We start from the raw sequence: 25917 nt of genomic DNA on the forward strand, positions 1-25917 counted from the left end.
AGGTTCATTAAAGACTTCTCTAAGATTTCTAGGCCTCTTACCAATCTCTTGCAAAAGGATATTCCTTTTGTCTTTGACGATGATTGTGAGGAAGCCTTCGAAATACTTAATAGGGCTTTGATAACTGCACCTATTGTTCAACCACCTGATTGGAACTTGCCTTTTGAAATCATGTGGGATGCTAGTGATTATGCTGTTGGTGCTGTTCTAGGGCAAAGAGTTGATAAGAAGTTGAATGTTATTCACTATGCTAGTAAAACTCTAGACGGTGCCCAAAGAAACTATGCTACTACGGAAAAGGAATTTTTAGCAGTCGTGTTTGCATGTGAAAAGTTCAGGTCTTACATAGTTGATTCCAAAGTCACTATTCACACTGATCATGCTGCTATTAAGTACCTCATGGAGAAGAAAGACGCTAAACCTAGACTTATCATATGGGTTCTCTTGCTACAAGAATTTTATTTGCACGTTGTTGACAAGAAGGGTGCTGACAACCCTGTAGCAGATAACTTGTCTAGGTTGGAGAACGTTCTTGATGACCCACAACCTATTGATGATAGCTTTCCCGATGAGCAATTGAATGTCATCAATGCTTCAGGTAGTGCACCGTGGTATGCTGATTATGCAAACTATATCGTTGCCAAATACATACCACCTAGTTTCACATACCAGCAAAAGAAGAAATTCTTCTTTGACTTGAGACATTACTTTTGGGATGATCCTCACCTTTATAAGGAAGGAGTAGATGGTGTTATTAGATGTTGTGTACCTGAACATGAACAGGGACACATCCTACAGAAATGTCACTCCGAGGCCTACGGAGGACACCATGCGGGAGATAGAACTGCACACAAGGTATTGCAATTAGGTTTCTATTGGCCCGCTCTCTTCAAGGATGCCCGTAAGTTTGTCTTGTCTTGTGACAAATGTAAAAGAATAGGTAATATTAGCAAACGTCAGGAAATGCCTATGAACTATTCACTTTTCATTAAACCATTTGATGTCTGGGACTTTGATTATATGGGACCTTTTCCAAAATCCAACGGGTAAACTCATATCTTAGTTGATGTTGATTACGTCGCTAAGTGGGTAGAAGCTATCCCCACTAGTAGTGTTAACACCTCTATCAGGATGCTGAAAGAAGTTATCTTCCCTAGATTTGGAGTCCCTAGATATCTAATGACCGACGGTGGTTCACACTTCATTCATGGTGCTTTCCGTAAAACGCTTGCTAAGTATGATGTCAACCATAGAATTGCGTCTCCCTACCACCCTCAGTCCAGTGGTCAAGTAGAGCTAAGCAATAGAGAAATTAAACTAATTCTGCAAAAGACTGTCAACAGGTCTAGAAAGAATTGGTCTAAGAAGCTCGATGATGCACTGTGGGCTTATAGAACTGCCTATAAGAATCCCATGGGCATGTCTCCGTACAAAATGGTGTACGGTAAAGCATGTCATTTACCTCTTGAGCTAGAGCATAAACCTTATTGGGCAATCAAAGAGCTCAACTTTGATTTCAAACTTGCCGGTGAGAAGAGGTTATTTGACATTAGCTTGCTTGATGAGTGGAGAACTCAGGCATATGAGAATGCCAAGCTTTTCAAAGAGAAGGTTAAGAGGTGGCATGATAAGAGGATACAAAAGCGTGAGTTCAATGTAGGTGATTATGTCTTGCTATATAACTCTCGTTTAAGATTCTTTGCAGGCAAGCTTCTCTCTAAATGGGAAGGTCCCTATGTTGTTGAGGAAGTATATCGTTCCGGTGCTATCAAGATCAACAACACGAAAGGTAATTGTCCGAGAGTTGTAAATGGGCAAAGAATCAAGCATTATATCTCAGGTACTCCCATAAATGTTGAAAGCAATATTATCAATACCAAAACTCTGGAAGAATACCTAAGGGATATTTATCAGCCTGTTTCAGACTCCGAAAACGAAGAGGTGTGTGATTCGGTAAGAAAACAGAGTCCAAAACTTTTCCAGTAGGAAATTTTCTCCGTTTTGGAATATTTGAAAAAATACAAAAACTGGAAGTAGTCCAGAAAGTGCGCGAGGAGGCGACAAGCCTACACGGCGCGGGCCCACCCCCTGGCCGCGCCGTGAGGGCTTGTGGCCACCTCGTGCGCCTCCCGGACTCCGTTTTCATGCGGGGTACTCCTTCTGGTCTAAAAAAATCATTATATATACTCCTGTTTGGTCTGACCCCTGCATCATGCAGATTTCCTGTGTTTTTTGTTTCGAGCATGTTTCTGTTACAGATCTAGATCGCTATGACTTCCCCAAAAGCTCCGAAGGACAAGATCTTCGAGAAGGTCATCAACCCCTACCTCACGGGAGTGCTGCAACACCCTCAATCTATCGAGATGCGTGAGGGGATGTTGCACATTCGTGATGTTGAGGGGCCTAAGAAGACCGGAAGCATGGAGACGAGGCTCGAAGCAATAGAGCAACAAGTCTTCAAGTGCCAAGGGATGGTGGAGCGTGGACTAAACGCCAACCACATGATGATCACGGAGTTCACCAACAAGCACATGATTGATGCCAATGACATTGGAAAGCATCTCTCCAGGCTCTATGATAGGACTGATCAACTCCAGGCCCAGATTTATGACCTACAGAACCAAAACTGTGAGTGTGAGTATAGATTTAAATCAATACGGTTGGCTGCAGATTTGAGGATTCCGGAGACTCGTTCATCTTTCCATGATGGAGCACCTATGCCTTGGAAGACGGATGATCAAACTCGTGTTGCAACAACTTGACCATCACCACCAAAGGAAGACAACTGAGCATTGGTATGGGCAATCCCCTTGGCTTGTGCCAAGCTTGGGGGAGTTGCCCCGATATCGTATCACCATCACATATTTTGCCTTTACCTTTGTTTTAGTTTTCCTTTTCAGTTTTCTCTTTCTCTAGTAGATTAAAAGTCTTAGTGTTTTAGTCTTTAGTTTTGCTTTGTGTCCCCCCGATGTATTCGAGCTCGTGAGCCATATAATAAAGAGTGTCTTAGTTGAAGGGCTTTGCCTCTTGCCATGATCAAAAGAGTGAGAATAGAACAAAAGCATGAAAGATCATATAATGATCTTATGGGAAGTGATGGCTTCACCTATAAAAAGAATGAGGATTGAAACTTGTTGAGGGTAGGCAAACGTATACCTTGGTCATGGTTGCAATTAATAGGAAGTGATAAAGAAGGAGAGGTTCACATATAAATATATCATCTCTGACACCATCTATGATTGTGAACACTCACTAAACTATTGCATGCCTAGAAGTAGATGTTGGACAAGGAAGACAACATAATGAATTGTGTTTTCTTGGCTCCAAACAATGTTATATGATTAGAGATCCCTTAGCATGTGACGATTGCTTCCACCTCATATTAGCCAAAACCTCCCGCACTAAGTAGAGATACTACTTGTGCATCCATAAACCATCAAACCAGTTTTGTCATGAGAGTCCACCATACCTACCTATGGATTGAATAAGATCCCTCAAGTAAGTTGTCATCGGTGCAAGCAATAAAAATTGCTCTCCAATATGTATGATCTATTAGTGTGTGGAAAATAAGCTTTGTACGAACCTGTGATGAGGAAGACATAGAAGCGACAGACTGCATAATAAAGTTCTTTATCACAGGAGGCAATATAAAGTGACGTTCCTCCGCACTAAGAGGACATGCAACCAAACCTCAAAAGCGCATGACAACCTCTGCTTCCCTCTGCGAAGGGCCTATCTTGTACCTTTACTTTTTGTCCCTGAAAGAGTCATGGTGATCTTCACCAATTCCCTATCTCGCCTTTATCTTGGCTAACGTCATATGCTTGGGAAAGATCTATATTCATATGTCAACTTGGAGGTAAGTATTCATGAATTGTTATTGTTGACATTACCCTTCAGGTAAGCAGTTGGGAGGCAAAACTATAAGCCCCTATCTTTCTCTGTGTCCAGCTGAAACTTTGATCTCATGAGTACCACGTGAGTTGTAGCAATTGTAGAAAACGAAAGAATGATTGAGTATGTGGATTTGCTTTACAAGCTCTTACTTGACTCTTTCTGATGTTGTGATAAATTGCAATTGCTTCAATGACTAAAGGCTATCGGTTGTTACTTCTCGGTAAGGTTCTTGATCCATGCTTTACTTTATGAAGGAATTATCACTTTGGCATGAGAGATTATATGTTGGTATTGCTGTTCTGAGCATGATCATGATGCATGCTTGTTCGTATCTTGTTTTTTCGACACCTCTCTCCCTAAACATGTGGACATATTTATTGAGCTAGGCTTTCGCTTGAGGACAAGCGAGGTCTAAGCTTGGGGGAGTTGATACGTCCATTTTGCATCATGTTTTCATGTTGTTATTTATCGCTTCTTGGGCTGTTATTTCACTTCACGGTACAGTTCTTATGCCTTTTCTCTCTTATTTTGCAAGGTTTACATGAAGAGGGAGAATGCGGGCAACTGGAATTCTGGCCTGAAAGTGGAGCAAGTTTGAGATGCCTATTCTGCGCAACTCCAAACGCCGTAAAAATCAACGAGGATTTTTTTCATGATTTATAAAAAATACTGGGCTGAAGAAGCGCCACAAGGGGTAGTGTAGGTGGCCACAAGCATGCACGGCGCGACCACCCCCCAGGCCGCGCCATGAGGGCTTGTGGGCAGCCTGCAGGCCCACTTGCCCCCCTCTTTTGCTATATGAAGGGTTTCGTCCAGGAAAAAAAATCAAGGAAGAGCTTTTTCGTGGTTTCGCCGCCGCCACGAGGCGGAACTTGAGCAGAACCAATCTAGAGCTCCGGCAGGACGATCGTGCCGGGGAAACTTCCCTCTCGGAGGGGGAAATCATCGCCATCGTCATCACCAACACTCCTCTCATCGGAGGGGACTCGTCACCATGAACATCTTCATTAGCACCATCTCACCTCCAAACCCTAGTTCATCACTTGTAACCAATCTCCATCTCGCAACTCCGACCGGTACTTGTAAGGTTGCTAGTAGTGTTGATTACTCTTTGTAGTTGATGCTAGTTGGATTACTTGGTGGAAGAGTTTATGTTCATATCCTTGATGCTACTCATTACCTCTCTGTTCATGAATATGATTATGCTTTGTGAGTAGTTACTTTTGTTCCTGAGGACATGGGATAAGTCATGCTAATAGTAGTCATGTGAATTTGGTATTCGTTCAATATTTTGATGTGTTGTATGTTGTTTTTCCTCTAGTGGTGTTATGTTAACGTCGACTACATAACACTTCACCATTATTTGGTCCTAGAGGAAGGCATTGGGAAGTAGTAAGTAGATGATGGGTTGCTAGAGTGACAGAACCTTAAACCCTAGTTTATGCGTTGCTTCGTAAGGGGCTGATTTGGATCCACTAGTTTAATGCTATGATTAGACTTTGTCTTAATTCTTCTTTCGTAGTTGCGGATGCTTGCGAGAGGGGTTAATCATAAGTGGGATGCTTGTCCAAGTAAGGGAAGTACCCAAGCGCTGGTCCACCCACATATCAAACTATCAAAGTAACGAACGCGAATCATATGAACATGATGAAAACTAGCATGACAGAAATTCCCGTGTGTCCTCGGGAGCGTTTTTCCTCCTATAAGACTTTGTCCAGGCTTGTCCCTTGCTAAAAAATGGATTGGGACACTTTGCTGCACCGTTGCTACTTTTGTTACTTGTTGCTTGCTACGAATCATCTCACCACACAATCACTTGTTACCGGCAATTTTAGTGCCTGCAGATTTTACCTTGCTGAAAACCACTTGTCAGATCCTTCTGCTCCTCGTTGGGTTCGACACTCTTACTTATTGAAAGGACTACGATTGATCCCCTATACTTGTGGGTCATCATGTTTGCATGTGATAAGTTCAGATCTTACATTGTTGATTCCAAAGTTACTATTCACACTGATCATGCTGCTATTAAATATCTCATGGAAAAGAAAGATGCTAAACCTAGACTTATTAGATGGGTTCTCTTGCTACAAGAATTTGATTTGCATGTTGTTGATAGGAAGGGTGCTGAGAACCCCATAGCAGATAACTTGTCTAGGTTAGAGAATGTTCTTGATGACCCACAACCTATTGATGATAGCTTTCCTAATGAACAACTGAATGTCATCAATGCTTCACGTAGTACACCTTGGTATGCTGATTATGCTAATTATATTGTTGCTAAATATATACCACCTAGTTTCACATACCAACAAAAGAAAAAGTTCTTTTATGATTTGAGACATTACTTTTGGGATGATCCTCACCTTTATGAAGGAGTAGATGGTGTTATTAGACGTTGTGTACCTGAGCATGAACAGGGACAGATTCTACAGAAGTGTCACTCCGAGGCTTATGGAGGACACCATGCGGGAGATAGAACTGCACACAAGGTATTGGAATCCGGTTTTTATTGGCCTACTCTCTTCAAGGATGCTCGTAAGTTTGTCTTATCCTGTGATGAATGTCAAAGAATAGGTAATATCAGTAAACGTCAGGAAATGCCTATGAATTATTCACTTGTTATTGAACCATTTGATGTTTGGGGTTTTGATTATATGGGACCTTTTCCAAAGTCCAACGGGTATACTCATATTCTAGTTGTTGTTGATTACGTTACAAAGTGGGTAGAAGCTATTCCAACTAGTAGTGCTGATCATAACACTTCTATTAAGATGCTTAAAGAAGTTATTTTCCCTAGATTTGGAGTCCCTAGATATTTAATGACTGATGGTGGTTCACATTTTATTCATGGTGCTTTCCGTAAAATGCTTGCTAAGTATGATGTCAACCATAGAATTGCATCTCCTTATCATCCTCAGTCTAGTGGTCAAGTGGAGTTAAGTAATAGAGAAATTAAATTAATTCTGCAAAAGACTGTTAATAGGTCTAGAAAGAATTGGTCTAAGAAACTTGATGATGTAATGTGGGCTTATAGAACTGCTTATAAGAATCGCATGGGCATGTTTCCGTATAAAATGGTTTATGGTAAAGCATGCCATTTACCTCTTGAGCTAGAGCATAAGGCTTATTGGGCAATCAAAGAGCTCAACTTTGATTTCAAACTTGCTGGTGAGAAGAGGTTATTTGATATTAGCTCACTTGATGAATGGAGAACTCGGACATATGAAAATGCGAAGTTGTTTAAAGAAAAAGTTAATAGGTGGCATGATAAAAGGATACAAAAATATGAGTTCAATGTAGGTGATTATGTCTTTCTATACAATTCTCGTTTAAGATTTTTTGTAGGCAAGCTTCTCTTTAAATGGGAAGGTCCTTACATTGTCGAAGAAGTGTATCGTTCCGGTGCCATAAAAATCAACAGCGTAGAAGGTAATTTTCCGAGAGTTGTAAATGGGCAAAGAATCAAGCATTATATCTCAGGTACTCCCATAAATGTTGAAAGCAATATTATCAATACCATAACTTTGGAGGAGTACATAAGGGATATTTACCAGCTTGTTTCAGACTCCTAAAACGAAGAGGTATGTGATTCGGTAAGTAAATCGACTCTAAAACTTTTCCAATAGCAATTTTTCTCCATTTTGGAATATTTAGAAAAATACAAAAAAATTAAAGTAGTCTGGAAAGCGCACGAGATTTCCGTTCTTCTTTTGCTTGTTGGGAGCTTTCCCGTGTAAATAGTTTTCTTTTTCTTTGGGTCAAAGTAGAAGACCATGATTAAAATGATTAGTGGCTCTCATATGCATTATTGTTTATCTATCAGAGAGCCCGTATTACTTTGTCTTCTCCTCTGAGTTTGCTTGCAGATTCCAGCTTAGTCCAATGCACGAACACTCTTATTATTATTCACATCATTCGGTCATGCAAGTGAAAGGCAATAATGACGATATATGATGAAGTGACTGAGCCTGGAAAAGATGGTATGAACTCGACCTATTTTGTTTTTGTAAATATGACTAGCTCATCGTTCCTAATTCAACATTGTTATGAGAGAAACATGTTTGCAATGACAACTTAGAGATCATAGTTTCTGATGCCATGCTTAATTAGCTAGGAGCTTATAATGGTTTGTCTTGGATGCCAACATGAATTTCAAAATGATTATGATGTACTATGATAGGATGGTATCCTCCTTTGAATGATTCAAGTGGATTGACTTGGCACATGTTCACGCATGTAGTTGAAACAAAATCAACATAGCCTCTACGATATTCATGTTTATGGTGATTTATATCCTACTCATGCTTGCACTCAACATTGGTTAATTTCAATGCATATTGATGACTGTTGTCGCTCTCTAGTTGGTCGCTTCCCAGTCTTTTGCTAGCCTTCACTTGTACTAAGCGGGAATACTGCTTGTGCATCCACTTCCATAAACCCAAAGTTGTTCCATATGAGTCCACCATACCTATCTATATGCGGTATCTACCTGCCGTTCCAAGTAAATTTGCACGTGCCACTCTCTAAGTTTTCAAATAATAATCTGTTTTGTATGCCCGAACTGCTCATGTGGTGATAAGGGGCGGTCAGTATCTTCCATGCTAGGCGTTTTATCCTCGATACGTGTTTATTCACTATCACTCATGAGAAAGGGGCCGGTAATTGGAATGCCCAGTTCCATGCTCAAATCAAATCGAAAATATAATGGCAAACAAAACTCCCCCTGGATTGTTGTTGGTATGGACGGCACCCAAGGATTCGGCTAGTCGTGGAGTGTGATTGATCGGTGGTGGCGGAGTCAAAACTTTACTATTCTGTTTGGGAACTGCCTATAATATGTGTAGCATGGAAGATGGTGAAAACTCTTGGTCATCGCGTTGACAACGAAAGCATGCCACCCAAAATTATTTATATCTGTTTTAAAAGCTTGAGCTCTGGCACCTCTGCAAATCAATGCTTCCCTCTGCGAAGGGCCTATCTATTTACATTACTATTGAGTCATCCTCTTCTTATAAAAGGCACCAATTAGGGAGCACCTCCGTCATTTTTATGCTTTGCTATTGATTGATATTGAGTATGACTGTGACTGGATCTTCTTTGCCATGAATTACAATGTTCATTCAGCCCTTGGTCTTTGAAGGTGCTCTGCATTTATGTTTTGCGGTCTCAGAAAGGGCTAGCGAGATACCATCTGTTCATATTGTATCATGATTGTTTTGATTGAAGTGTTGACGTTTGAAACTTATTATTATTGCTCGCTAGTTGATTATGCCATTGATATGAGTACACCATGAGACCTAAATGTTATTGCTTATGTGGTTAGCTTATAATCTTGCTGAAAATCCGAATATGAGTTAGACATAATTACAACAACAAGATCAAACAGAGTTCGTAAAAGTTTTTCTTTTGTCTCTTTCAGTTTGTCAACGGAATTTCTTGAGGACAAGAAAGGCTTTAAGCTTGGGGGGTTGATACGTCTCCATCGTATCTACTTTTCCAAACTCTTTTGCCCTTGTTTTGGACTCTAATTTGCATGATTTGAATGGAACTAACCCGGACTAACGATGTTTTCAGCATAATTGCCATGGTGTTGTTTTTGTACAGAAATAAAAGTTCTCGGAATGACCTGGAAACTTACGAGGATTTTTGTGGAATATATAAAAAATACTGGCGCAAGAATTACCCAAAGACATGGAGCCAGAGGCCCACGAGCACAGGAGGCGCGACCGCCCCTAGGGCGCGCCTGGCAGGCTCGTGGGGCCCACGTGGCTCCGCAGCCTCCAACTCCAACTCTATATAGTCTCTCTCGCCCAGAAAAAAATCAAGGGAGAGCTTTCGGGAAGAAACGCCGCCGCCACGAGGCGGAACTTGAGCAGAACCAATCTAGAGCTCCGGCAGGGCCGTCGTGCCGGGGAAACTTCCCTCCCGGAGGGGGAAATCATCGCCATCGTCATCACCAACACTCCTCTCATCGGAGGGGACTCATCTCCATCAACGTCTTCATCAGCACCATCTCATCTCCAAACCCTAGTTCATCTCTTGTAACCAATCTCCGTCTCGCGACTCCGATTGGTACTTGTAAGGTTGCTAGTAGTGTTAATTACTCCTTGTAGTTGATGCTAGTTGGTTTACTCGGTGGACGATCATATGTTCAGATCCTTAATGCTATTCAATACCTCTCTGATCATGAACATAATTATGCTTTGTGAGTAGTTACGTTTGTTCCTCAGGACATGGGATAAGTCTTGCTATAAGTAGTCATGTGAATTTGGTATTCGTTTGATATTTTGATGCGTTGTATGTTGTCTTTCCTCTAGTGGTGTTATGTGAACGTCGACTACATAAAACTTCACCATTATTTGGGCCTAAAGGAAGGCATTGGGAAGTAATAGGTAGATGATGGGTTGCTAGAGTGACAGAAGCTTAAACCCTAGTTTATGCGTTGCTTCGCAAGGGGCTGATTTGGATCCGCCAGTTTAATGCTATGGTTAGACTTAGACTATGTTGCTACTGGGTGCTCAATCGTTGAGCGTGTGCTCAGATTATCTGAGTACGACAATCGCTTGAATCAAGTGGGAGTTGATCTTCCAGATAAGATAGTGATGGTTCTCCAAAGTCACTGCCACCAAGCTATGAGAGCTTCGTGATGAACTATAACATATCAAGGATAGATACAATGATCCTTGAGAGATTCGTGATGTATGACACTGCGAAAGTAGAAATCAAGAAGGAGCATCAATGGTTGATGGCTAGTAAAACCACTAAGTTTCATGAAAGGCAAGGGCTAGAAGGGATGCTTCCTGAAACAACAAAACAGTTGCTGCACTAATGAAGAGACCCAAGTCTAAACCCAAACCCGAGACTAAGTGCTTCTGTTATGAGGGGAACGGTCACTGAGGCGGAGCTACCCTAGATGCTTGGTAGATAAGTAGGCTGGCAAAGTCGAAAGTAGTATATTTGATATACATGATGTTGATGTGTGCTTTACTAGTACTCCTAGTAGCGCAAGGGTATTGGATACCGGTTCAGTTGCTAAGTGATTAGTAACATGAAATGAAAGCTACGGAATAAACAGAGACTAGCTAAAGATGAGGTGACGATACGTGTTGGAAGTGTTTCCAAGGTTGATATGATCAAACGTCGCACGCTCCCTCTATCATCGGGATTGGTGGTGAAACCCAAATAATCGTTATTTGGTGTTTGCGTTGAGCATGAACATGATTGGATCGTGTTTGTTGCAATACGATTATTCATTTAAAAGAATAATAGTTATTCTATTTGCTTGAATAATTACCCTCAATGGTTTATTGAATCTCGATTGTAGTGTTACACATGTTCATGATATTGGTGCCAAAAGATACGAGGTAATGATGATAGTACCACTTACTTGTGGCACTGCCGCTTGAGTCATGTTGGTATAAATTGCATGAAGAGGCTCCATGATGATGGATCTTTATACTCACCTGATTTTGAATCACTAGTGACATGCAAATCATACCACATGAGCAAGGCCTTGTTTTCATTGAGATGAAACAAGATAGTAACTTGTTGGAAGTGATACATTTTGATGTATGCAGTCCAATGGGTGTTGAGGCACGCAGTGGATATCATTATGTTCTTACTTCAATGACTATTTGAGTAGATACAAGAGTATTTACTTATTGAATCACAAGTCTGAAATATTGAAAAGTTCAATTCTGTTTCTGAGTGAAGTTCGTCGTAACAAGAGGATAAGCGGTCTACGATATGATCATAGAAATGAATATCTAAATTACGAGCTTTGGTACGCAGTTAAGACAATGTGGAAATTGTTTCGCAGTTCATGCCACCTGGAACATCATAGTGTGATGATGTGTCTGAACGTCATAGCCACGCACTATTTGGTATGGTGCATGCTATGATGTCTCTTATCGAAATTACCACTATCGTTTATGGGTTATGCATTAGAGACAACCGCATTCACTTTAAATAGGGCACCGCGTATTTCCGTTGAGATGACACAGTATAGACTGAGGTTTAGAGAAATCTAAACTGTCGTTTCTTGAAAGTTTGGGGCTTCGACACTTATGTGAAAAAGTTTCAGTCTGATAAGCTCAAACCCAAAGCGGATAAATGCATCTTCATAGGATATCCAAAACAGTTGGGTACATCTCCTATCTTAGATCCGAAAGCAAAGTGTTTGTTTCTAGAAACGGATCCTTTCTCGAGGAAAGGTTTCTCTCAAAAGAATTGAGTGGGAGGGTGGTAGAACTTAATGAGGTTATTGAACCATCACTTCAACCAGTGTGTAGCAGGGCGCAGGAAGTTGTTCCTGTGGCGCCTACACCAATTGAAGTGAAAGCCGATGATGGTGATCATCGAGCATCACATCAAGTTACTACAAACCTCGTAGGTTGACAAGGTCGCGTACTACTGCAGAGTTGTACGGTAACCCTGTCTTGGAGGTCATGTTGTTGAACAATAATGAACCTACGAGCTGTGGAGAAGCGATGGTGGGCCCGGATTCCGACAAATGGCTGGAGGCCATGAAATCCGAGAGAGGATCCATGTATGAAAACAAAGTGTAGACTTTGTAAGAACTACTTGATGGTCGTAGGACTATTGAGTAAAGATGGATCTTTAAAAGGAAGACAGACGACGATGGTGGTAAGTCACTATTAAGAAAAGCTTGACTTGTCGCAAAGATGTTTCCTACATGATCAAACAGTTGACTATGGTGAGACTTCCTCACTCGTAGCGATGCTGAAAGTCTGTTAGAATTATGTTAGTAGTTGCTGCATTATTTATGAAATATTGCACATAGGATGTCAAAACATTGTTTCCTCGACGGTTTCCTTGAGCAAACATTGTATGTGATACAACCAGGAGGTTTTGTCGATCCTAAAGATACTAGCAAGTATGCAAGCTCCAGCGATCCTTCAATGGACTGGTGCAAGCATCTCGGAGTTGGAATATACACTTTGATGAGATGATCAAAGATTTTTGGGTTTGTGCAAGGTTTATGAGAAACTTGTATTTCCAAAGAAGTGAGTGGGAGCACTGTAGAATTTCTGATAAGTATATGTGGTTGACATATTGTTGATCAGAAGTAATGTAGAATTTCTGTGAAGCATAAAAGGTTGTTTGAACGGAGTTTTTCAAAGGAATACCTGGATTGAGCTACTTGAACGTTGAGCATCAAGATCTATGGATATAGATCAAAACGCTTAATAGGAGTTTCAACAAGATGCATGCCTTGACAAGTTTTTGAAGGAATTCGAAATAGATCAGCAAAGAAGGAGTTCTTGACTGTGTTGTAAGGTGTGAATTTGAGTAAGACTCAAAACCCGACCACGGCAGAATAAAGAGAATAGACGAAGGTCATCTTCTATGCCTTAGCCGTAGACTCTAAAGTATGCCATGGTGAGTACCGCACCTGATGTGTGCCTTGCAGCAAGTCTGTTAAGAGGTACACAGAGTGATCCAGGATTGAATCACTGATCAGCGGTCAAAGTTTTCCTTAGTAACTAAATAGACTAAGGAATTTTTCTCGATTATGGAGGTGGTTAAAGAGTTCGTCGTAAAGGGTTACGTCGATGCAAGCTTTGACACTAATCCGAATAACTATGAGTAGTGAAACGGATCCGTATAGTAGAGTAGATATTTGGAGCATTTCCGAATAGCACGTAGTAGCAGCATCTATAAGATGACATAAAGATTTGTAAATAACGCACGGATCTGAAAGTTTCAGAACCGTTGACTAAAACCTCTCTCACGAGCAAGACGTGATCAGACCCCAGAACTATATGGGTGTTGGATTCGTTGAAATCACATGGTGATGTGAACTAGATTATTGACTCTAGTGCAAGTGGGAGACTGTTGGAAATATGCCCTAGAGGCAATAATAATTAGTTATTATTATATTTCTTTGTTCATGATAATCGTTTATTATCCATGCTATAATTGTATTGATTGGAAACACAATACTTGTGTGGATACATAGACAAAACACTGTCCCTAGTAAGCCTCTAGTTGACTAGCTCGTTGATCAAAGATGGTCAAGGTTTCCTGGCCATAGGCAAGTGTTGTTACTTGATAACGGGATCACATCATTAGGAGAATCATGTGATAGACTAGACCCAAACTAATAGACGTAGCATGTTGATCGTGTCATTTTGTTGCTACTGTTTTCTGCGTGTCAAGTATTTGTTCCTATGACCATGAGATCATATAGCTCACTGACACCGGAGGAATGCTTTGTGTGTATCAAACGTCGCAACTTAACTGGGTGACTATTAAGATGCTCTACAGGTATCTCCGATGGTGTTTGAGTTAGTATGGATCAAGACTGGGATTTGTCACTCCGTATGACGGAGAGGTATCTCGGGGCCCACTCGGTAATACAACATCACACACAAGCCTTGCAAGCAATGTGACTTAGTGTAAGTTGCGGGGTCTTGTATTACGGAACAAGTAAAGAGACTTGCCGGTAAACGAGATTGAAATAGGTATGCGGATACTGACGATCGAATCTCGGGCAAGTAACATACCTAAGGACAAAGGGAATGACATACGGGATTATATGAATCCTTGGCACTGAGGTTCAAACGATAAAGATCTTCGGAATATGTAGGATCCAATATGGGCATCCAGGTCCCGCTATTGGATATTGACCGAGGAGTGTCTCGGGTCATGTCTACATAGTTCTCGAACCCGCAGGGTCTGCACACTTAAGGTTCGGTGACGTTTCGGTATAGTTGAGTTATAGGTGTTGGTAACTGAAAGTTGTTCGGAGTCCCAGATGAGATCCAGGACGTCACGAGGAGCTCCGGAATGGTCCGGAGGTAAAGATTGATATATAGGAAGTCCTATTTTGGTCACCGGAAAAGTTTTGGGCTCATCAGTAGTGTACCGGGAGTGCCGGGAGGGGTGCCGGGGACCATCGGGAGGGGTGTCACGCCCCAAGGGGTCTCATGGGCTATGGGAAGAGATAAACCAGCCCCTAGTGGGCTGGAATAAGTTCCCACTAAGGCCCATAAGGTTTGAGAAGGAAAAAACACAAGGTGGAAAGAGTTTCCAAGTGGGAAGGTGGAATCCTACTCCAAGTAGGATTGGAGTAGGACTCCTCCACCTCCAATTTCGGCCAAACCTTGAGGTTTTGAGGCTGCCTCCTCCCCTCCCTCCCTCCTATATAGTGGAGTTTTAGGGCTGATTTGAGACAACTTTTGCCACGGCAGCCCGACCACATACCTCCACGGTTTTACCTCTAGATCGCGTTTCTGCGGAGCTCGGGCGGAGCCCTGCTGAGATTAGATCACCACCAACCTCCGGAGCGCCGTCACGCTATCGGAGAACTCATCTACCTCTCCGTCTCTCTTGCTGGATCAAGAAGGCCGAGATCATCGTCGAGCTGTACGTGTGCTGAACGTGGAGGTGCCGTCCGTTCGGCACTAGATCGGAGATGATCGGGGGAAGGATCGCGGGACGGTTCGTGGGACGGTTCGTGGGGCGGGTCGAGGGACGTGAGGATGTTCCACTACAACAACCGCGTTTCTTAACGCTTCTGCTGTGCGATCTACAAGGGTACGTAGATTGGAAATCCCCTCTCGTAGATGGACATCACCATGATAGGTCTTCGTGCGCGTAGGAAATTTTTTGTTTCCCATGCGACGTTCCCCAACAGCTAACTCAATGGACACCTTCGGAGATACCTGTAGAGCACCTTTATAGTCACCCAGTAACGCTGTGACGTTTGATACACACAAGGTATTCCTCCGGTGTCAGTGAGTTACATGATCTCATGGTCATAGGAATGAATACTTGACACGTAGAAAATAATAGCAACAAAATGACACGATCACATGCTACGTTTATAATTTGGGTCTTGTCCATCACATCATTCTCCTAATGATGTGATCCAGTTATCAAGTGACAGCACTTGCATATGGTCAGAAAACCTTAACCATCCTTGATCAACTGGCTAGCCAACTAGAGGCTTACTAGGGACATTGTTTTGTCTATATATCCACACATGTATCTATGCTTTTATTCAATACAATTATAGCATGAATAACAAACGATTATCTTGAAACAAGAAATATAATAATAACTATTTTATCATTGCCTCCAGGGCATATTTCCAACAACAACCTGTGCACTGTCTCGACCGCCTTCAAATCCCCAAATCTAGCCGCCTACATCCAGCGACCATCCACAACAACACTGCCACCATAGAAGCCCTGGCGCACCGGCCATTGTCTGAGTGTGATACCACTGGAGCCTCGGAGGAGGGGCCCCACCCCACCTCACCAAACCATGAGAGCCGTCGAGATGGATCCCGCGCGTTTGTCACTGTCTCTGATCCAAACTAATTCGTAGCAAAAACCACCAGATCATCGACGCAGGTCCGCCTTCGATAGGGACTATACCACACCATGTCGCCGTGGGGGGCCCGAGCTTCACGTGCTGCCAACTTCCATGGCCGCTGCCCCAGGGTCTAGGTCAAACATAACCACTATCACCGGCCATGTTCTGCCGTCGCCAACCCTCCAAGCCGTCGGACACCACAACCAAGGTCGTCGTGACCTCACGAACGTGTCGAGCGACCAGCACCACCCGACCTTCCACGATGCCATGCAGTTCCGCCACCACCTTGCATTGTCGGTGAAGGCGATCCGTCTCGCCGCATATGGGGGAGAAGCGCCCCAGCGCCATGGGTGACCCGCCTCACCCAATCCGACGAGGGAGGGAAGAGGTCCTCCGCCGCCGCCGTCAGCCGCCCGGGGATCTGCCCGTCGGCTTTCTCTAGCGACGATGGAGGGGATGATGGCAATGGAGGCGTCTGGTGGCGCGGTTTAGGGTTTCCACCCGAGCCGCCATAGCGGGGGCTTGCCGTGGCAATGTGACCATGGATATCTTAGCTGGTTAGAGCCTCTACGCATCTACACCCGGACCTTGCAAATTCGGCCTCTCAAATGTCCGCGGACGCGTTCGGGCACGTCAACACACACTGACCAGGTGCACCTCAATTGTTGCCTTCCACATCCGTGTTCCTCATATCCGAACCCTCAAAACTATACAACCCATGCAATGCTACGTAAAAATAGATCAACACACAGTTCACCGAATTGGCCAAACAAAAGGAGCATAGTTCATCGGAGTTCATCGGCAAATCCTAACTACGAACTAGCTAAATATAGGTAAAATATAAATGGAGACGGGACAATCGTCACTTCCTTGCCGACCCTTTGACCTTCCGGTCTCCGGTGCGGCTGTAGGAGCCGGCGGCTGGTGGGGAATCGGCTGAGTTGTCCGACGAGGAGCCGTGGCCGTCATCGTCATCGTCGAAGAGGATGACGAGCCCTTTTAGCTGCCGGACCTCTAATTCTGACGTGAATGTCCGGGCCGGCGCGGCGGGCACAAGCACTCACCGTTGCCCACGTGGGGGAGCAGCAGCCATTGGGGCCAGGGGATGATGCAAGGGAGGCGTGAATTGCGCAGGCCGCCTGCCGGAGCTACGCAGGGACCGGGAGGGGCCAGCGTTGGTGTCCAAGCTGCGTCGGAGGGGAAGCGGCGAGGCTGCCGATCTGGAGCTACCCCGGGTCTCCACCTTGGACTCCAAGGCGATGCGCAAGGCAAACTCATACTCCAGATCCAGATCATCGTCAGACCGGCTGTCAGAGCTCGACATTTCGTCAGATACGATCGGATTAGGTGCAGGGAAAGGAGAGGACGAAGCAAGAAAGGAGAGGACGCAGCAAGAGAGGAGAGTGAGTGAGCTAGGGTTTCGAAGCGATGAGTTGGATGCGGATTTTGGGGACAACCGTGGGGTTGTGGGTGGGCCAGGCCTGTCAGGTGGGCGTGTCTGGGCGACCCCATATCCATCACATATTTGGACTGGATATAAGGGTGCCGGTCAGACTTGGCGTTTGAGACCCGTCTAGGACGTCCGTCCGAGTCACTTTTAATTTACCGGTCAGGCTGACCGGACATTTGAGACGGATATTAAGGTCAGGTTCTAGATGCTCATATAGCATTGTGTTGTTTGCTGTTGAACCTTTCTATTAAGAAAAAAACTTACTGAATGAGCGCGGATTTTTTTTCAGGCCATCACAATACACAAATATAATTCTTCACAAAATTTTGAACACATATATAACGCTCAAACATGTTTGTTGCCAGATTTTTCTGCTCTTTTACTTTCCAATTTAATGTTTACCCGGATGATGTGAGCTCGGGGGTCAAAATGCACACCTTACTTTGAACTACCTACGTTCTACAACTGGTGTACAAAATTGCAAAAACATATGGCACAACCTTCTAAAATTGGTTCACGGAAGTTGCGTGGGATCTCGCCAAGAACCGGGAGGCCCTTCCAGCCGGATGTAATCGTACATGACCCCCATGAACTCGCTGAACGCCCTGACTTGCGTGATGCTGATGTTGTTGTCCCCTTCCATGAGCAGGTACCCCTTGATCCCGAACTCGAAGCTCCACCATGTGCCGTGATCGCCGTGCCTCGCGATCGCGTTGCCTTCGCCGAAGTCCGGCGTCACGAACACCCCGGCGTCGGCCGACGACCCCCTCCTCGTCACCGGCGCACCGTTCACCCGCAGCTGCAGTCTCGACATGTGGGCCGCCGCGAGGGCGACCCGCAGCGTGTAGGTGCCGTCGGCAACGACGCGGGACAGGCCGAACCGGATCCGTCGCGTCGTCGGCGCGTCTACGCCGTTGCTCATCTTCCTGCACAGCAAAAGCAGGTCAGCTTTTCTTCTTCTTCTATTACTTGTGCCGTGTCTCTTTAGTTAGAAATAGAGACCGTCGACGTGGCCGGAGCAGAGCATCACTTTTTAAGATTGAAGAGTTCGTTTTCTGTCTAGTGTAATACCTCGTGACGTGCGCGAAGAACCAGTCCTTGGAGTAGTGGCTCTCGCCTACGGTGAAGACGGGGTCGCCGGCGGGGTACAGTTCAGCGTACCTGTCCCACAGCCCGTACTGTCTGTACCTGTCCTTGCCGAGGAAGAGCTTGTTGACGTACTTGGGGTTGGGGTCAGGAACGAAGAACTCGGCGGCGCTCCGGTCAGGCACGCCCATCTCCCACAGCGTCGGCCCCGATCGCGGCGGCTCGAACACGAGGTCGCCGAGTGCAACGGCGCCGCCTGCCTCCACGGTCACGGTAGCCGTGTGCATATAGTCGCCAAGGGTCCCGGGCACCCAGGCGTAGAGGTTGTACACCCCTGCCCGGACGTTGCCGATGGCGAAGCTGCCGCAGGTCGCCGACGTCCTCGCCCAGAACTGGTAGCCCTGCATGCAATGCAAATCCTCACTAGCTTGATCCGTCACTAGAGAAATACTGAAATTCTAGACGTGACCAGGGTGTGTACCTTGCTCTCTGTCGCCCAGGAGCCAGGCAGCCCCGGCGCGGCGAGGCCGACGTAGGCACGGCGGGCGGGCATGTCCTTGCCGCTCACGTACCTGTCCCTGACCAGCAACCGGCCGGTGACCGAGCCCCTCTGGCTGGCCTTGTGGAAATCAGGCGACTCCGGGAAGGTGTAGGGCCATTTGCTCGCCTCAGCCGCGGCCTGCGCCTTGGCGTCCTCCCACAGCGCGTGGAAGTCTCCCCTCCCGGTGTTGGAGTTGAGGTAGATGAACACCGGGCCCATGACCTTCTTCCAGTGCTCGCCCCCCTTGATCTTGGCCACGATGTCGTTCCCGACGTAATGTGAACCCATAAACATCTGCAAATGCATGTGATGCAGGATCAATTTCACAGGGAAGATTTAAGTTAAAAATGCGCGGCAACTGGCTGCGTGCGCTTACGGTGAGGGAGGTGGGGCCGACGTGAGAGGTGAGCTCGCGCTTGAGCGGGCCGCCGGTCTTGAACTCGTTGCTGGGGGTGACGACCCAGAACCCAACGGCCGGGCCGGGAGCGCCGGCGATCCAGCCATGAACCGCGTTGTCCTTGTTGTCAACCGAGTACTGGTACTTGTCGTCCACCTCGCCCTTGAACTGCGGCTCGGCGGGGTTGAGGAGGAGCACGGCCTCCTTGTACGCCAGGGGCATGCCGCGGGGCGCGTCCCGGTCCGCCGCCCTCGGCATGTACCGCTGGATCTCGTCTGAGACCGCCATGTAGTTGAACCTCGCCGTGTTGAGCTTGAAGGCCAGCCGGGCCTCCGTGATGTTGAGGGCCGGCCAGCTGCCGCCGTGCTCCAAGATGGCGTAGCAGTAGAACCCGGAGCTGCCTCTCAGCATCACTAGCCTGATCATCAACACCGGTTAATTAATTGGTTCGCTGCATGCGCTTGTGAGAGGAGAAGATGAACGTTCGACGGCACACCTCTTGTCGACGGTGAGCCGGACGCTGTTGAGGCGTGATGGGTCGTAGGTGCTCCTGAAGGAGAGCTCCACTTGCTCTTCGCTGGCCGATACGATCCTCAACTCTGTACTGTCCAGCCTGCGCGAATTCAAAGACGTACGGCTAAATTTGGTTGAGCAACTGTTTTTTCCTTCTTTCGATTCTTTTTCTGAGATATCAGAACATGTGTACGTGCATGCTCTGTTTATTCAGCAATAACTGTTTTTTTTTTACTTTTTCCAGATTGTACTGAAGGAGCAACACTTTACAGTAGCTACTACGCACCCTTTCGGCGCAACGTTCAGATTTTTAGGAGTGGGTTCGAAAATTCATTTCTAAGCCGAGGCTCATCTGCATCCTTACTGAGTAAAAAAAAATCAAAATAAATACTAACAAAATTAAGAAATTCTAATTTTTTGGATGATAACTAATTTAATGCGTGAGGTTCGCTTCAAATTTTGTATAACTTGAACATCTGAAAAACTCTCGGCAAAAAAGACAAATTCAAGATCTCTAAAAAAGTTTACTATACTATACATGCACAATTTTGATCTAATTTATCTTTCTGCCGAGCTGCTCAAATGTTCAAATGAAATAAAAATTAGAGCGGACCTCACGCACCAAATTATCTATCTTTTAATATTTGTTTTGATTTCTCTACTAAACGGGTGCATATGAGTCTGGGCATCGGAACACTGCACTCGAGTCACAGTTATATTTACCAGCTCATTTTCAAGTGTTTACTTTCTCCTGCGCCAGACGTACGGATCAACAAATATTTAATGGGATCACTATATTCCACTCAACAACAAAAAAAGCCAACCCACTCCTATTTTTGTTAGGACATTTACAATGGTTTTATTTTAAGAGTGACACACAAAGAATCTATGTGCAGTTGGATGGTTAGGAGGACAATCATATTCTCTGTCCATCATTGTTCAAGCTTTAAACTTAACATTGTTGCTTGTATTTTTTAGACTTAATCCAGGTCTTTCTATGGTGTGCGTCCAGTAAGGAAAGACGTTCTCGACAACTATAAAGGTATCTGTGACGACTTCATTAATCTCAAGATGATGTACCGTCTCAGTATTTTGGAGGTGCTTATAGGGTAGAATGTGTGTGTGTGTATTTATAAGAGTGAGTGTATGGTTGTGTATGTGAGCAACTTTAATTCTAATGTGCTAAAAAAGTGACACGTAGGATAAATGATGATATGAAGGAAAGAAAAATTATAAGAAAAACCTTGTCTTTTCTAATTTAAAAGATGATGTCTTATCACAATATGCCTCGTGATGTTATAAAAGATAATAATTATTGAGGACAAGGCTAAACTATATGCAAGATTTAAAGATAAGACAATCGTATTAATTATTGTACATGTCCTTAGTCTTTTGTAACTGAGATTTCATGACATCCCATGCCCTTAGACTCCTTTTTTGGCAATGAAAAAGAAAACTCTTTGGCTAGGTAGTGTAGAATGTGTATTACTGCTTCAGTTAGGCAGGATATTACTAATCTCCTGTCTTGCTTATTTGAAATTAATTCGTACTTGCAAATACTACGATGTTGGCTAAGGAACACTCTGCACATTAATCCATGCTAAAGTAGGATTGCTCATTGTGGTCGAAGTGGAACCATTGTGACTATGCGGAATAGTCAACTGTATATGATACTCTGAATTTTGGATAGTTAAACTAAGACAAACCGAAAGATCAAAACAAATAGTTGCACGGAAAGCGCACACAAAGATTAACACAAAGTTGCAACAGAAAACAGAATTAACCCTTTGGAATTGTATAATGTAGTGAAGATATATATTACTTTCTTCATCTTAAAATAAGTATCGTTGATTAATATAAATTAATACTAATTTAGTATAAAAAATTTGATGCTTATTTTGGGACAGAGGGAGTACGTGTCACTGGCAGTGAGATTGCACGTACATGTCGATCATGCCTCTTGGATGGCCGGAGCCTGGAAAGTTCCAAACCACGTCCCAGTACCTGCATACACATACATATACGACAATCAGTTGATCAGAAACATGTACTTATACGTACAAGAAACAGAACACGTGCATGCATGCTTAATTACCCGCCCGAGTTTTCGTCGTTGGTGAAGTGGAGGAGGTTGTGCTCGCCGGCGTAGCGGACGCCGGTGATCTGGCCCTGCGGCTTGGACACCGTGACCTGCACCACGCCGTTGTCCACCACCACCTGCACCGCCATCATCATGCATGTGCATGCACGCACGTACGCATACATACGTCAAGCAAAACCAAACCAAAATGTCCATGCCAAGGCTTAAGTAACAATGTACGTTTGACCCCGAACGTTATCTTGACAATTCCATAACGCGGCGACACGTGAAAACATAACGTACGCGCCGGTTAGTACCTCATCAGAAACACAACAATCAATTAATTGGAAGGGAACGGCACGCGAAAATGTACGTAAGGGACACCGAGATCGACCGACGCCATTATATGCAGCACCAAGAAGAGTAGTCAAGGACCGTCTGCTAGAGCGCGTACGTAACGTACCTGGTGATGCTCTACATGCAGCGTAACGCCAGCGGCGCGTGTCCCCGGCGCCGACGCCACCGTCGCAGCCATGGGCGGCAGCAGCAGCGACGCCGCGGAGGCGGCGAGGAGGAGGATCGGAACCGCCGCCATCGGCGCCATGGGCTAACTATGTATCCACAGGCCTTCCACAGCGCGTCGTCGATATGCCGGATCCGATGGAGCAACACCGCCGGTTAGTGGACGCACAGCTGCATGGCTTCTATATAATGTACGTGAGGCAGCTGCTCCTCCTCCTGCTGCCCTGCTGTTTGTTACGGAGGAATTGTTTAAGGCGAAGCAAGCTAGCTGGCCGCTGGTTCGGTGCTCGCGGCGGTCGATCTGCCGCTTTTTATAAAGGCGCCACGCCGGAATCGACGCCGACGGACGTACGAGTTCGTTGCACCGGCGGCCACGCAAAGATGCTCGCCCAAACACCAAATCACGACGGACTATATATACCGAGACATATGTAGCTTGCCAAAGAACGTTCGTAGCTGGCTAGCCCTTCCTTCCAATTTACCTCTAGAAAATGGCAGTGAATCTCTTCTCAATGGATTGCGAGGTACTCCTACTAATTAATGGATATCGTGCATATCCATCCAACTTACCTATTGCAAGAGTTGGAGATAAGACGAGCATTAAATTCCAGCCATCGATTGAAATTGAAATAGTATTAAATTACAACGGTTGAGGTTTTGATCTACCATAGATCTTCGTGGAGCTTCACGTATCCGTTTTAGGTCCTGTTTGGAACCGCTCTGCTCTATCAAAAGCAGCTCCGCTTCATCAAAACCACTTTAGAACAATTTCATACGAAAGTTGTAGCTCTTTCAAAGAAAACGTTTGGCTTTTATCCAACTCCAGCTTCACGAATGGAAAATTTGGTGGAAAGGATCTATTTGATTGGATGAGAGGGGAGAAACGAAGGGGTATCCACTTACGGGTGGCAGTGGTGGGTAATTTCGCTCCAACTTCAGCTTCTACAATTTTATGGAGCACCTCATAGAGAGCTTCATAAAAAACAGGAAGTTGGACCCTAGATTCTAGTTTTTTTGTCGAGCTGTATATCGTGAAGCTACCCCGTTTGGCTTATGTTTGGCTTTTGGTTGAGTCGACTGCGGCGGAGTCGGAGTCGTTTGCTTAGAGTTTAGGAATGACGATGACGCCTTTAGGGAAGGAGTGATGACGATGACGCATGCATGCTGTCTCGCAGATACCCTTTTTAGAATGATGTGTGTGGGCTTTTTATGTATGACGCTTAACGGTTGTAACGATTTTTTCCTGATTTTCCATAATTAACTTAGTAATTTGGTTTTCGTTTGATTTTACTTAATTAACTGAGCAACTATTTTTTTTAATGAATGCAAGATAACTATCATTTAAAAAAAGGATAATTTGGGGCATGAAAATTTCACTCATAACAAGTTATTGATTGCATCAAAAAATGCATGGAAGGTTTATCTTGGCTAGATATGGGGGGTGTTAGGCAGTCCGAGCGTATGGTGCCGGTGTGAGGAGACGGTCTGCATTATAGAGAAATAACTAGTCACAACTTTTATTGGTGACGCGTCATTTCCAATCAACGTCAGCACTATTCTTTTCAAATAGTGATGGCGTTGACATATTTGGTACGACAGCTTTATGTCATTGGTGGTGGCGCTCGAAATAGTTGGCACATCGGTTGTGTATCTATGTTTTTTTTCATTTTGGGTTGAACTTAGCTATGGTGTTGGTTGTTAGGCCAAGGCCAGCACTGAACCGTCTCCTTTTACCTCTTACTCCGTCAATAAACCTATAAGATCATCGCCTCTCCTTGCAACGGGGCACCTAGAAGTTCCTCGCCACACCGCCGGTGAGAGAAGATTCTAGCCCCCCTCCCCTCGCTACTCTCCTTCCCCTCACTTTGTGCCTCCTTCACCCGTGGACACCATGGAATCCGCATGGAATCCATGAATTAGGTTCCCATGTGTTCAATTTTAATAGGGTTTCTCTCATGGATTCCTTTGTGTAGGAGTGTAGAATCCATGGATTTATTTGTGTAGAAATTTTAGTAGTGTAGAATCCATACTTGGTAGAAATATATTAGCAGTGAATACATGGAATTCTTAGTAGTGCAGAATCCATGTATTGCTTTGTGTAGAATCCAATGTTAGTTTCATCGATTGCTTTGTATAAAAAAATTAGTAGTGTAGAATTTTCTTGATGACTAGAATATTACTTAGTTTAAAACAATCAGTTGATATATGGAAGTTTTATAATTTTTAAAAAGTACTCAATAGTTAAAAAATAAAGGAAAAAGAAATAAAAAGAAAGAGAAAAAATGAAAAAAAAACCTAAATAAAATCGATAATAAAAAAAGAAACACTGAAACAAACGAAAGAACAATTGTCCGTTGGAAGAAAACCACTCACATATAGCAGCCCCTGCTGTCTAGTAGGATTGGCCCAATGGAGCGACGGGAGCTCCTAGTTGGCGCCTTAAGCGTCGCCTAAGAGCTCCGGTGTCCACACGCCCAGCAAGTTGGGCCGGCCCATGAAACGCGTTGACCAGTGAACTAGCGCCGAAACCCTGCAAAAAATTAGGTGCCACATAGGATTCGAACTCAAGACGTCGATTTCTCATGCGAACTCACTAACCATTGGAGCTAAAGGACTAGAAAAAAGTTTGGATAATAAATTGTGACAAACTGGAAAAAAGTTCATCGATTTTCACAAAGTGCTCATCAATTTTTTAAAAAATTGTATACTTACATTTTTTTATCAATTTTGAAAAAAATCATTAATTGAAAAACTGTTCATGGATCTGCAAAAAACTAAAAAATTGAAAAAAAAACTAAAAAGTTCGAAAAAAAATCATCAAATTTAGAAAAAACGTTCATCAAATTTGAAAAAGGTGCACCGAATTTGGAAAAAGTTCACCGATCATGAAAAAAGTTCATTGATTTGAATATAAAAAATCATTACAATTTTTAATAGTTCATCAGATTTGGATAAAGTTCATCTAAATTGAAAAATGTTCATCAATTTTGATAAAATTTCATCGATTTTGGCAAAAAGTTCATCAACTTTGACAAAAAAATCATCGAGTTTGAAAAATAGTTCATCAATTTTGAAAAAGTTCACAA

General features: G+C 44.1%; 1 protein-coding gene across 1 annotated transcript; it reads right to left on the reverse strand.

Annotated features, from left to right (window-relative positions):
- Window positions 1-18029: 18029 nt before the first annotated feature.
- On the reverse strand, window positions 18030-23206 carry LOC123446261 (probable rhamnogalacturonate lyase B). The gene is made up of 8 exons (XM_045122934.1): window positions 22773-23206; window positions 22325-22446; window positions 22174-22233; window positions 20213-20329; window positions 19696-20134; window positions 19260-19613; window positions 18764-19179; window positions 18030-18618 (listed from the first exon to the last, which is right to left on the reverse strand). The coding sequence occupies exons 1-8, from the start codon at window positions 22911-22913 to the stop codon at window positions 18207-18209; spliced, it is 2061 nt and encodes a 686-aa protein (XP_044978869.1). The 5' UTR covers window positions 22914-23206; the 3' UTR covers window positions 18030-18206.
- Between the last annotated feature and the right edge of the window lie 2711 nt (window positions 23207-25917).

This window comes from Hordeum vulgare, chromosome 4H, assembly GCF_904849725.1.
Source record: "Hordeum vulgare subsp. vulgare chromosome 4H, MorexV3_pseudomolecules_assembly, whole genome shotgun sequence".
NCBI lineage: Eukaryota > Viridiplantae > Streptophyta > Magnoliopsida > Poales > Poaceae > Hordeum > Hordeum vulgare.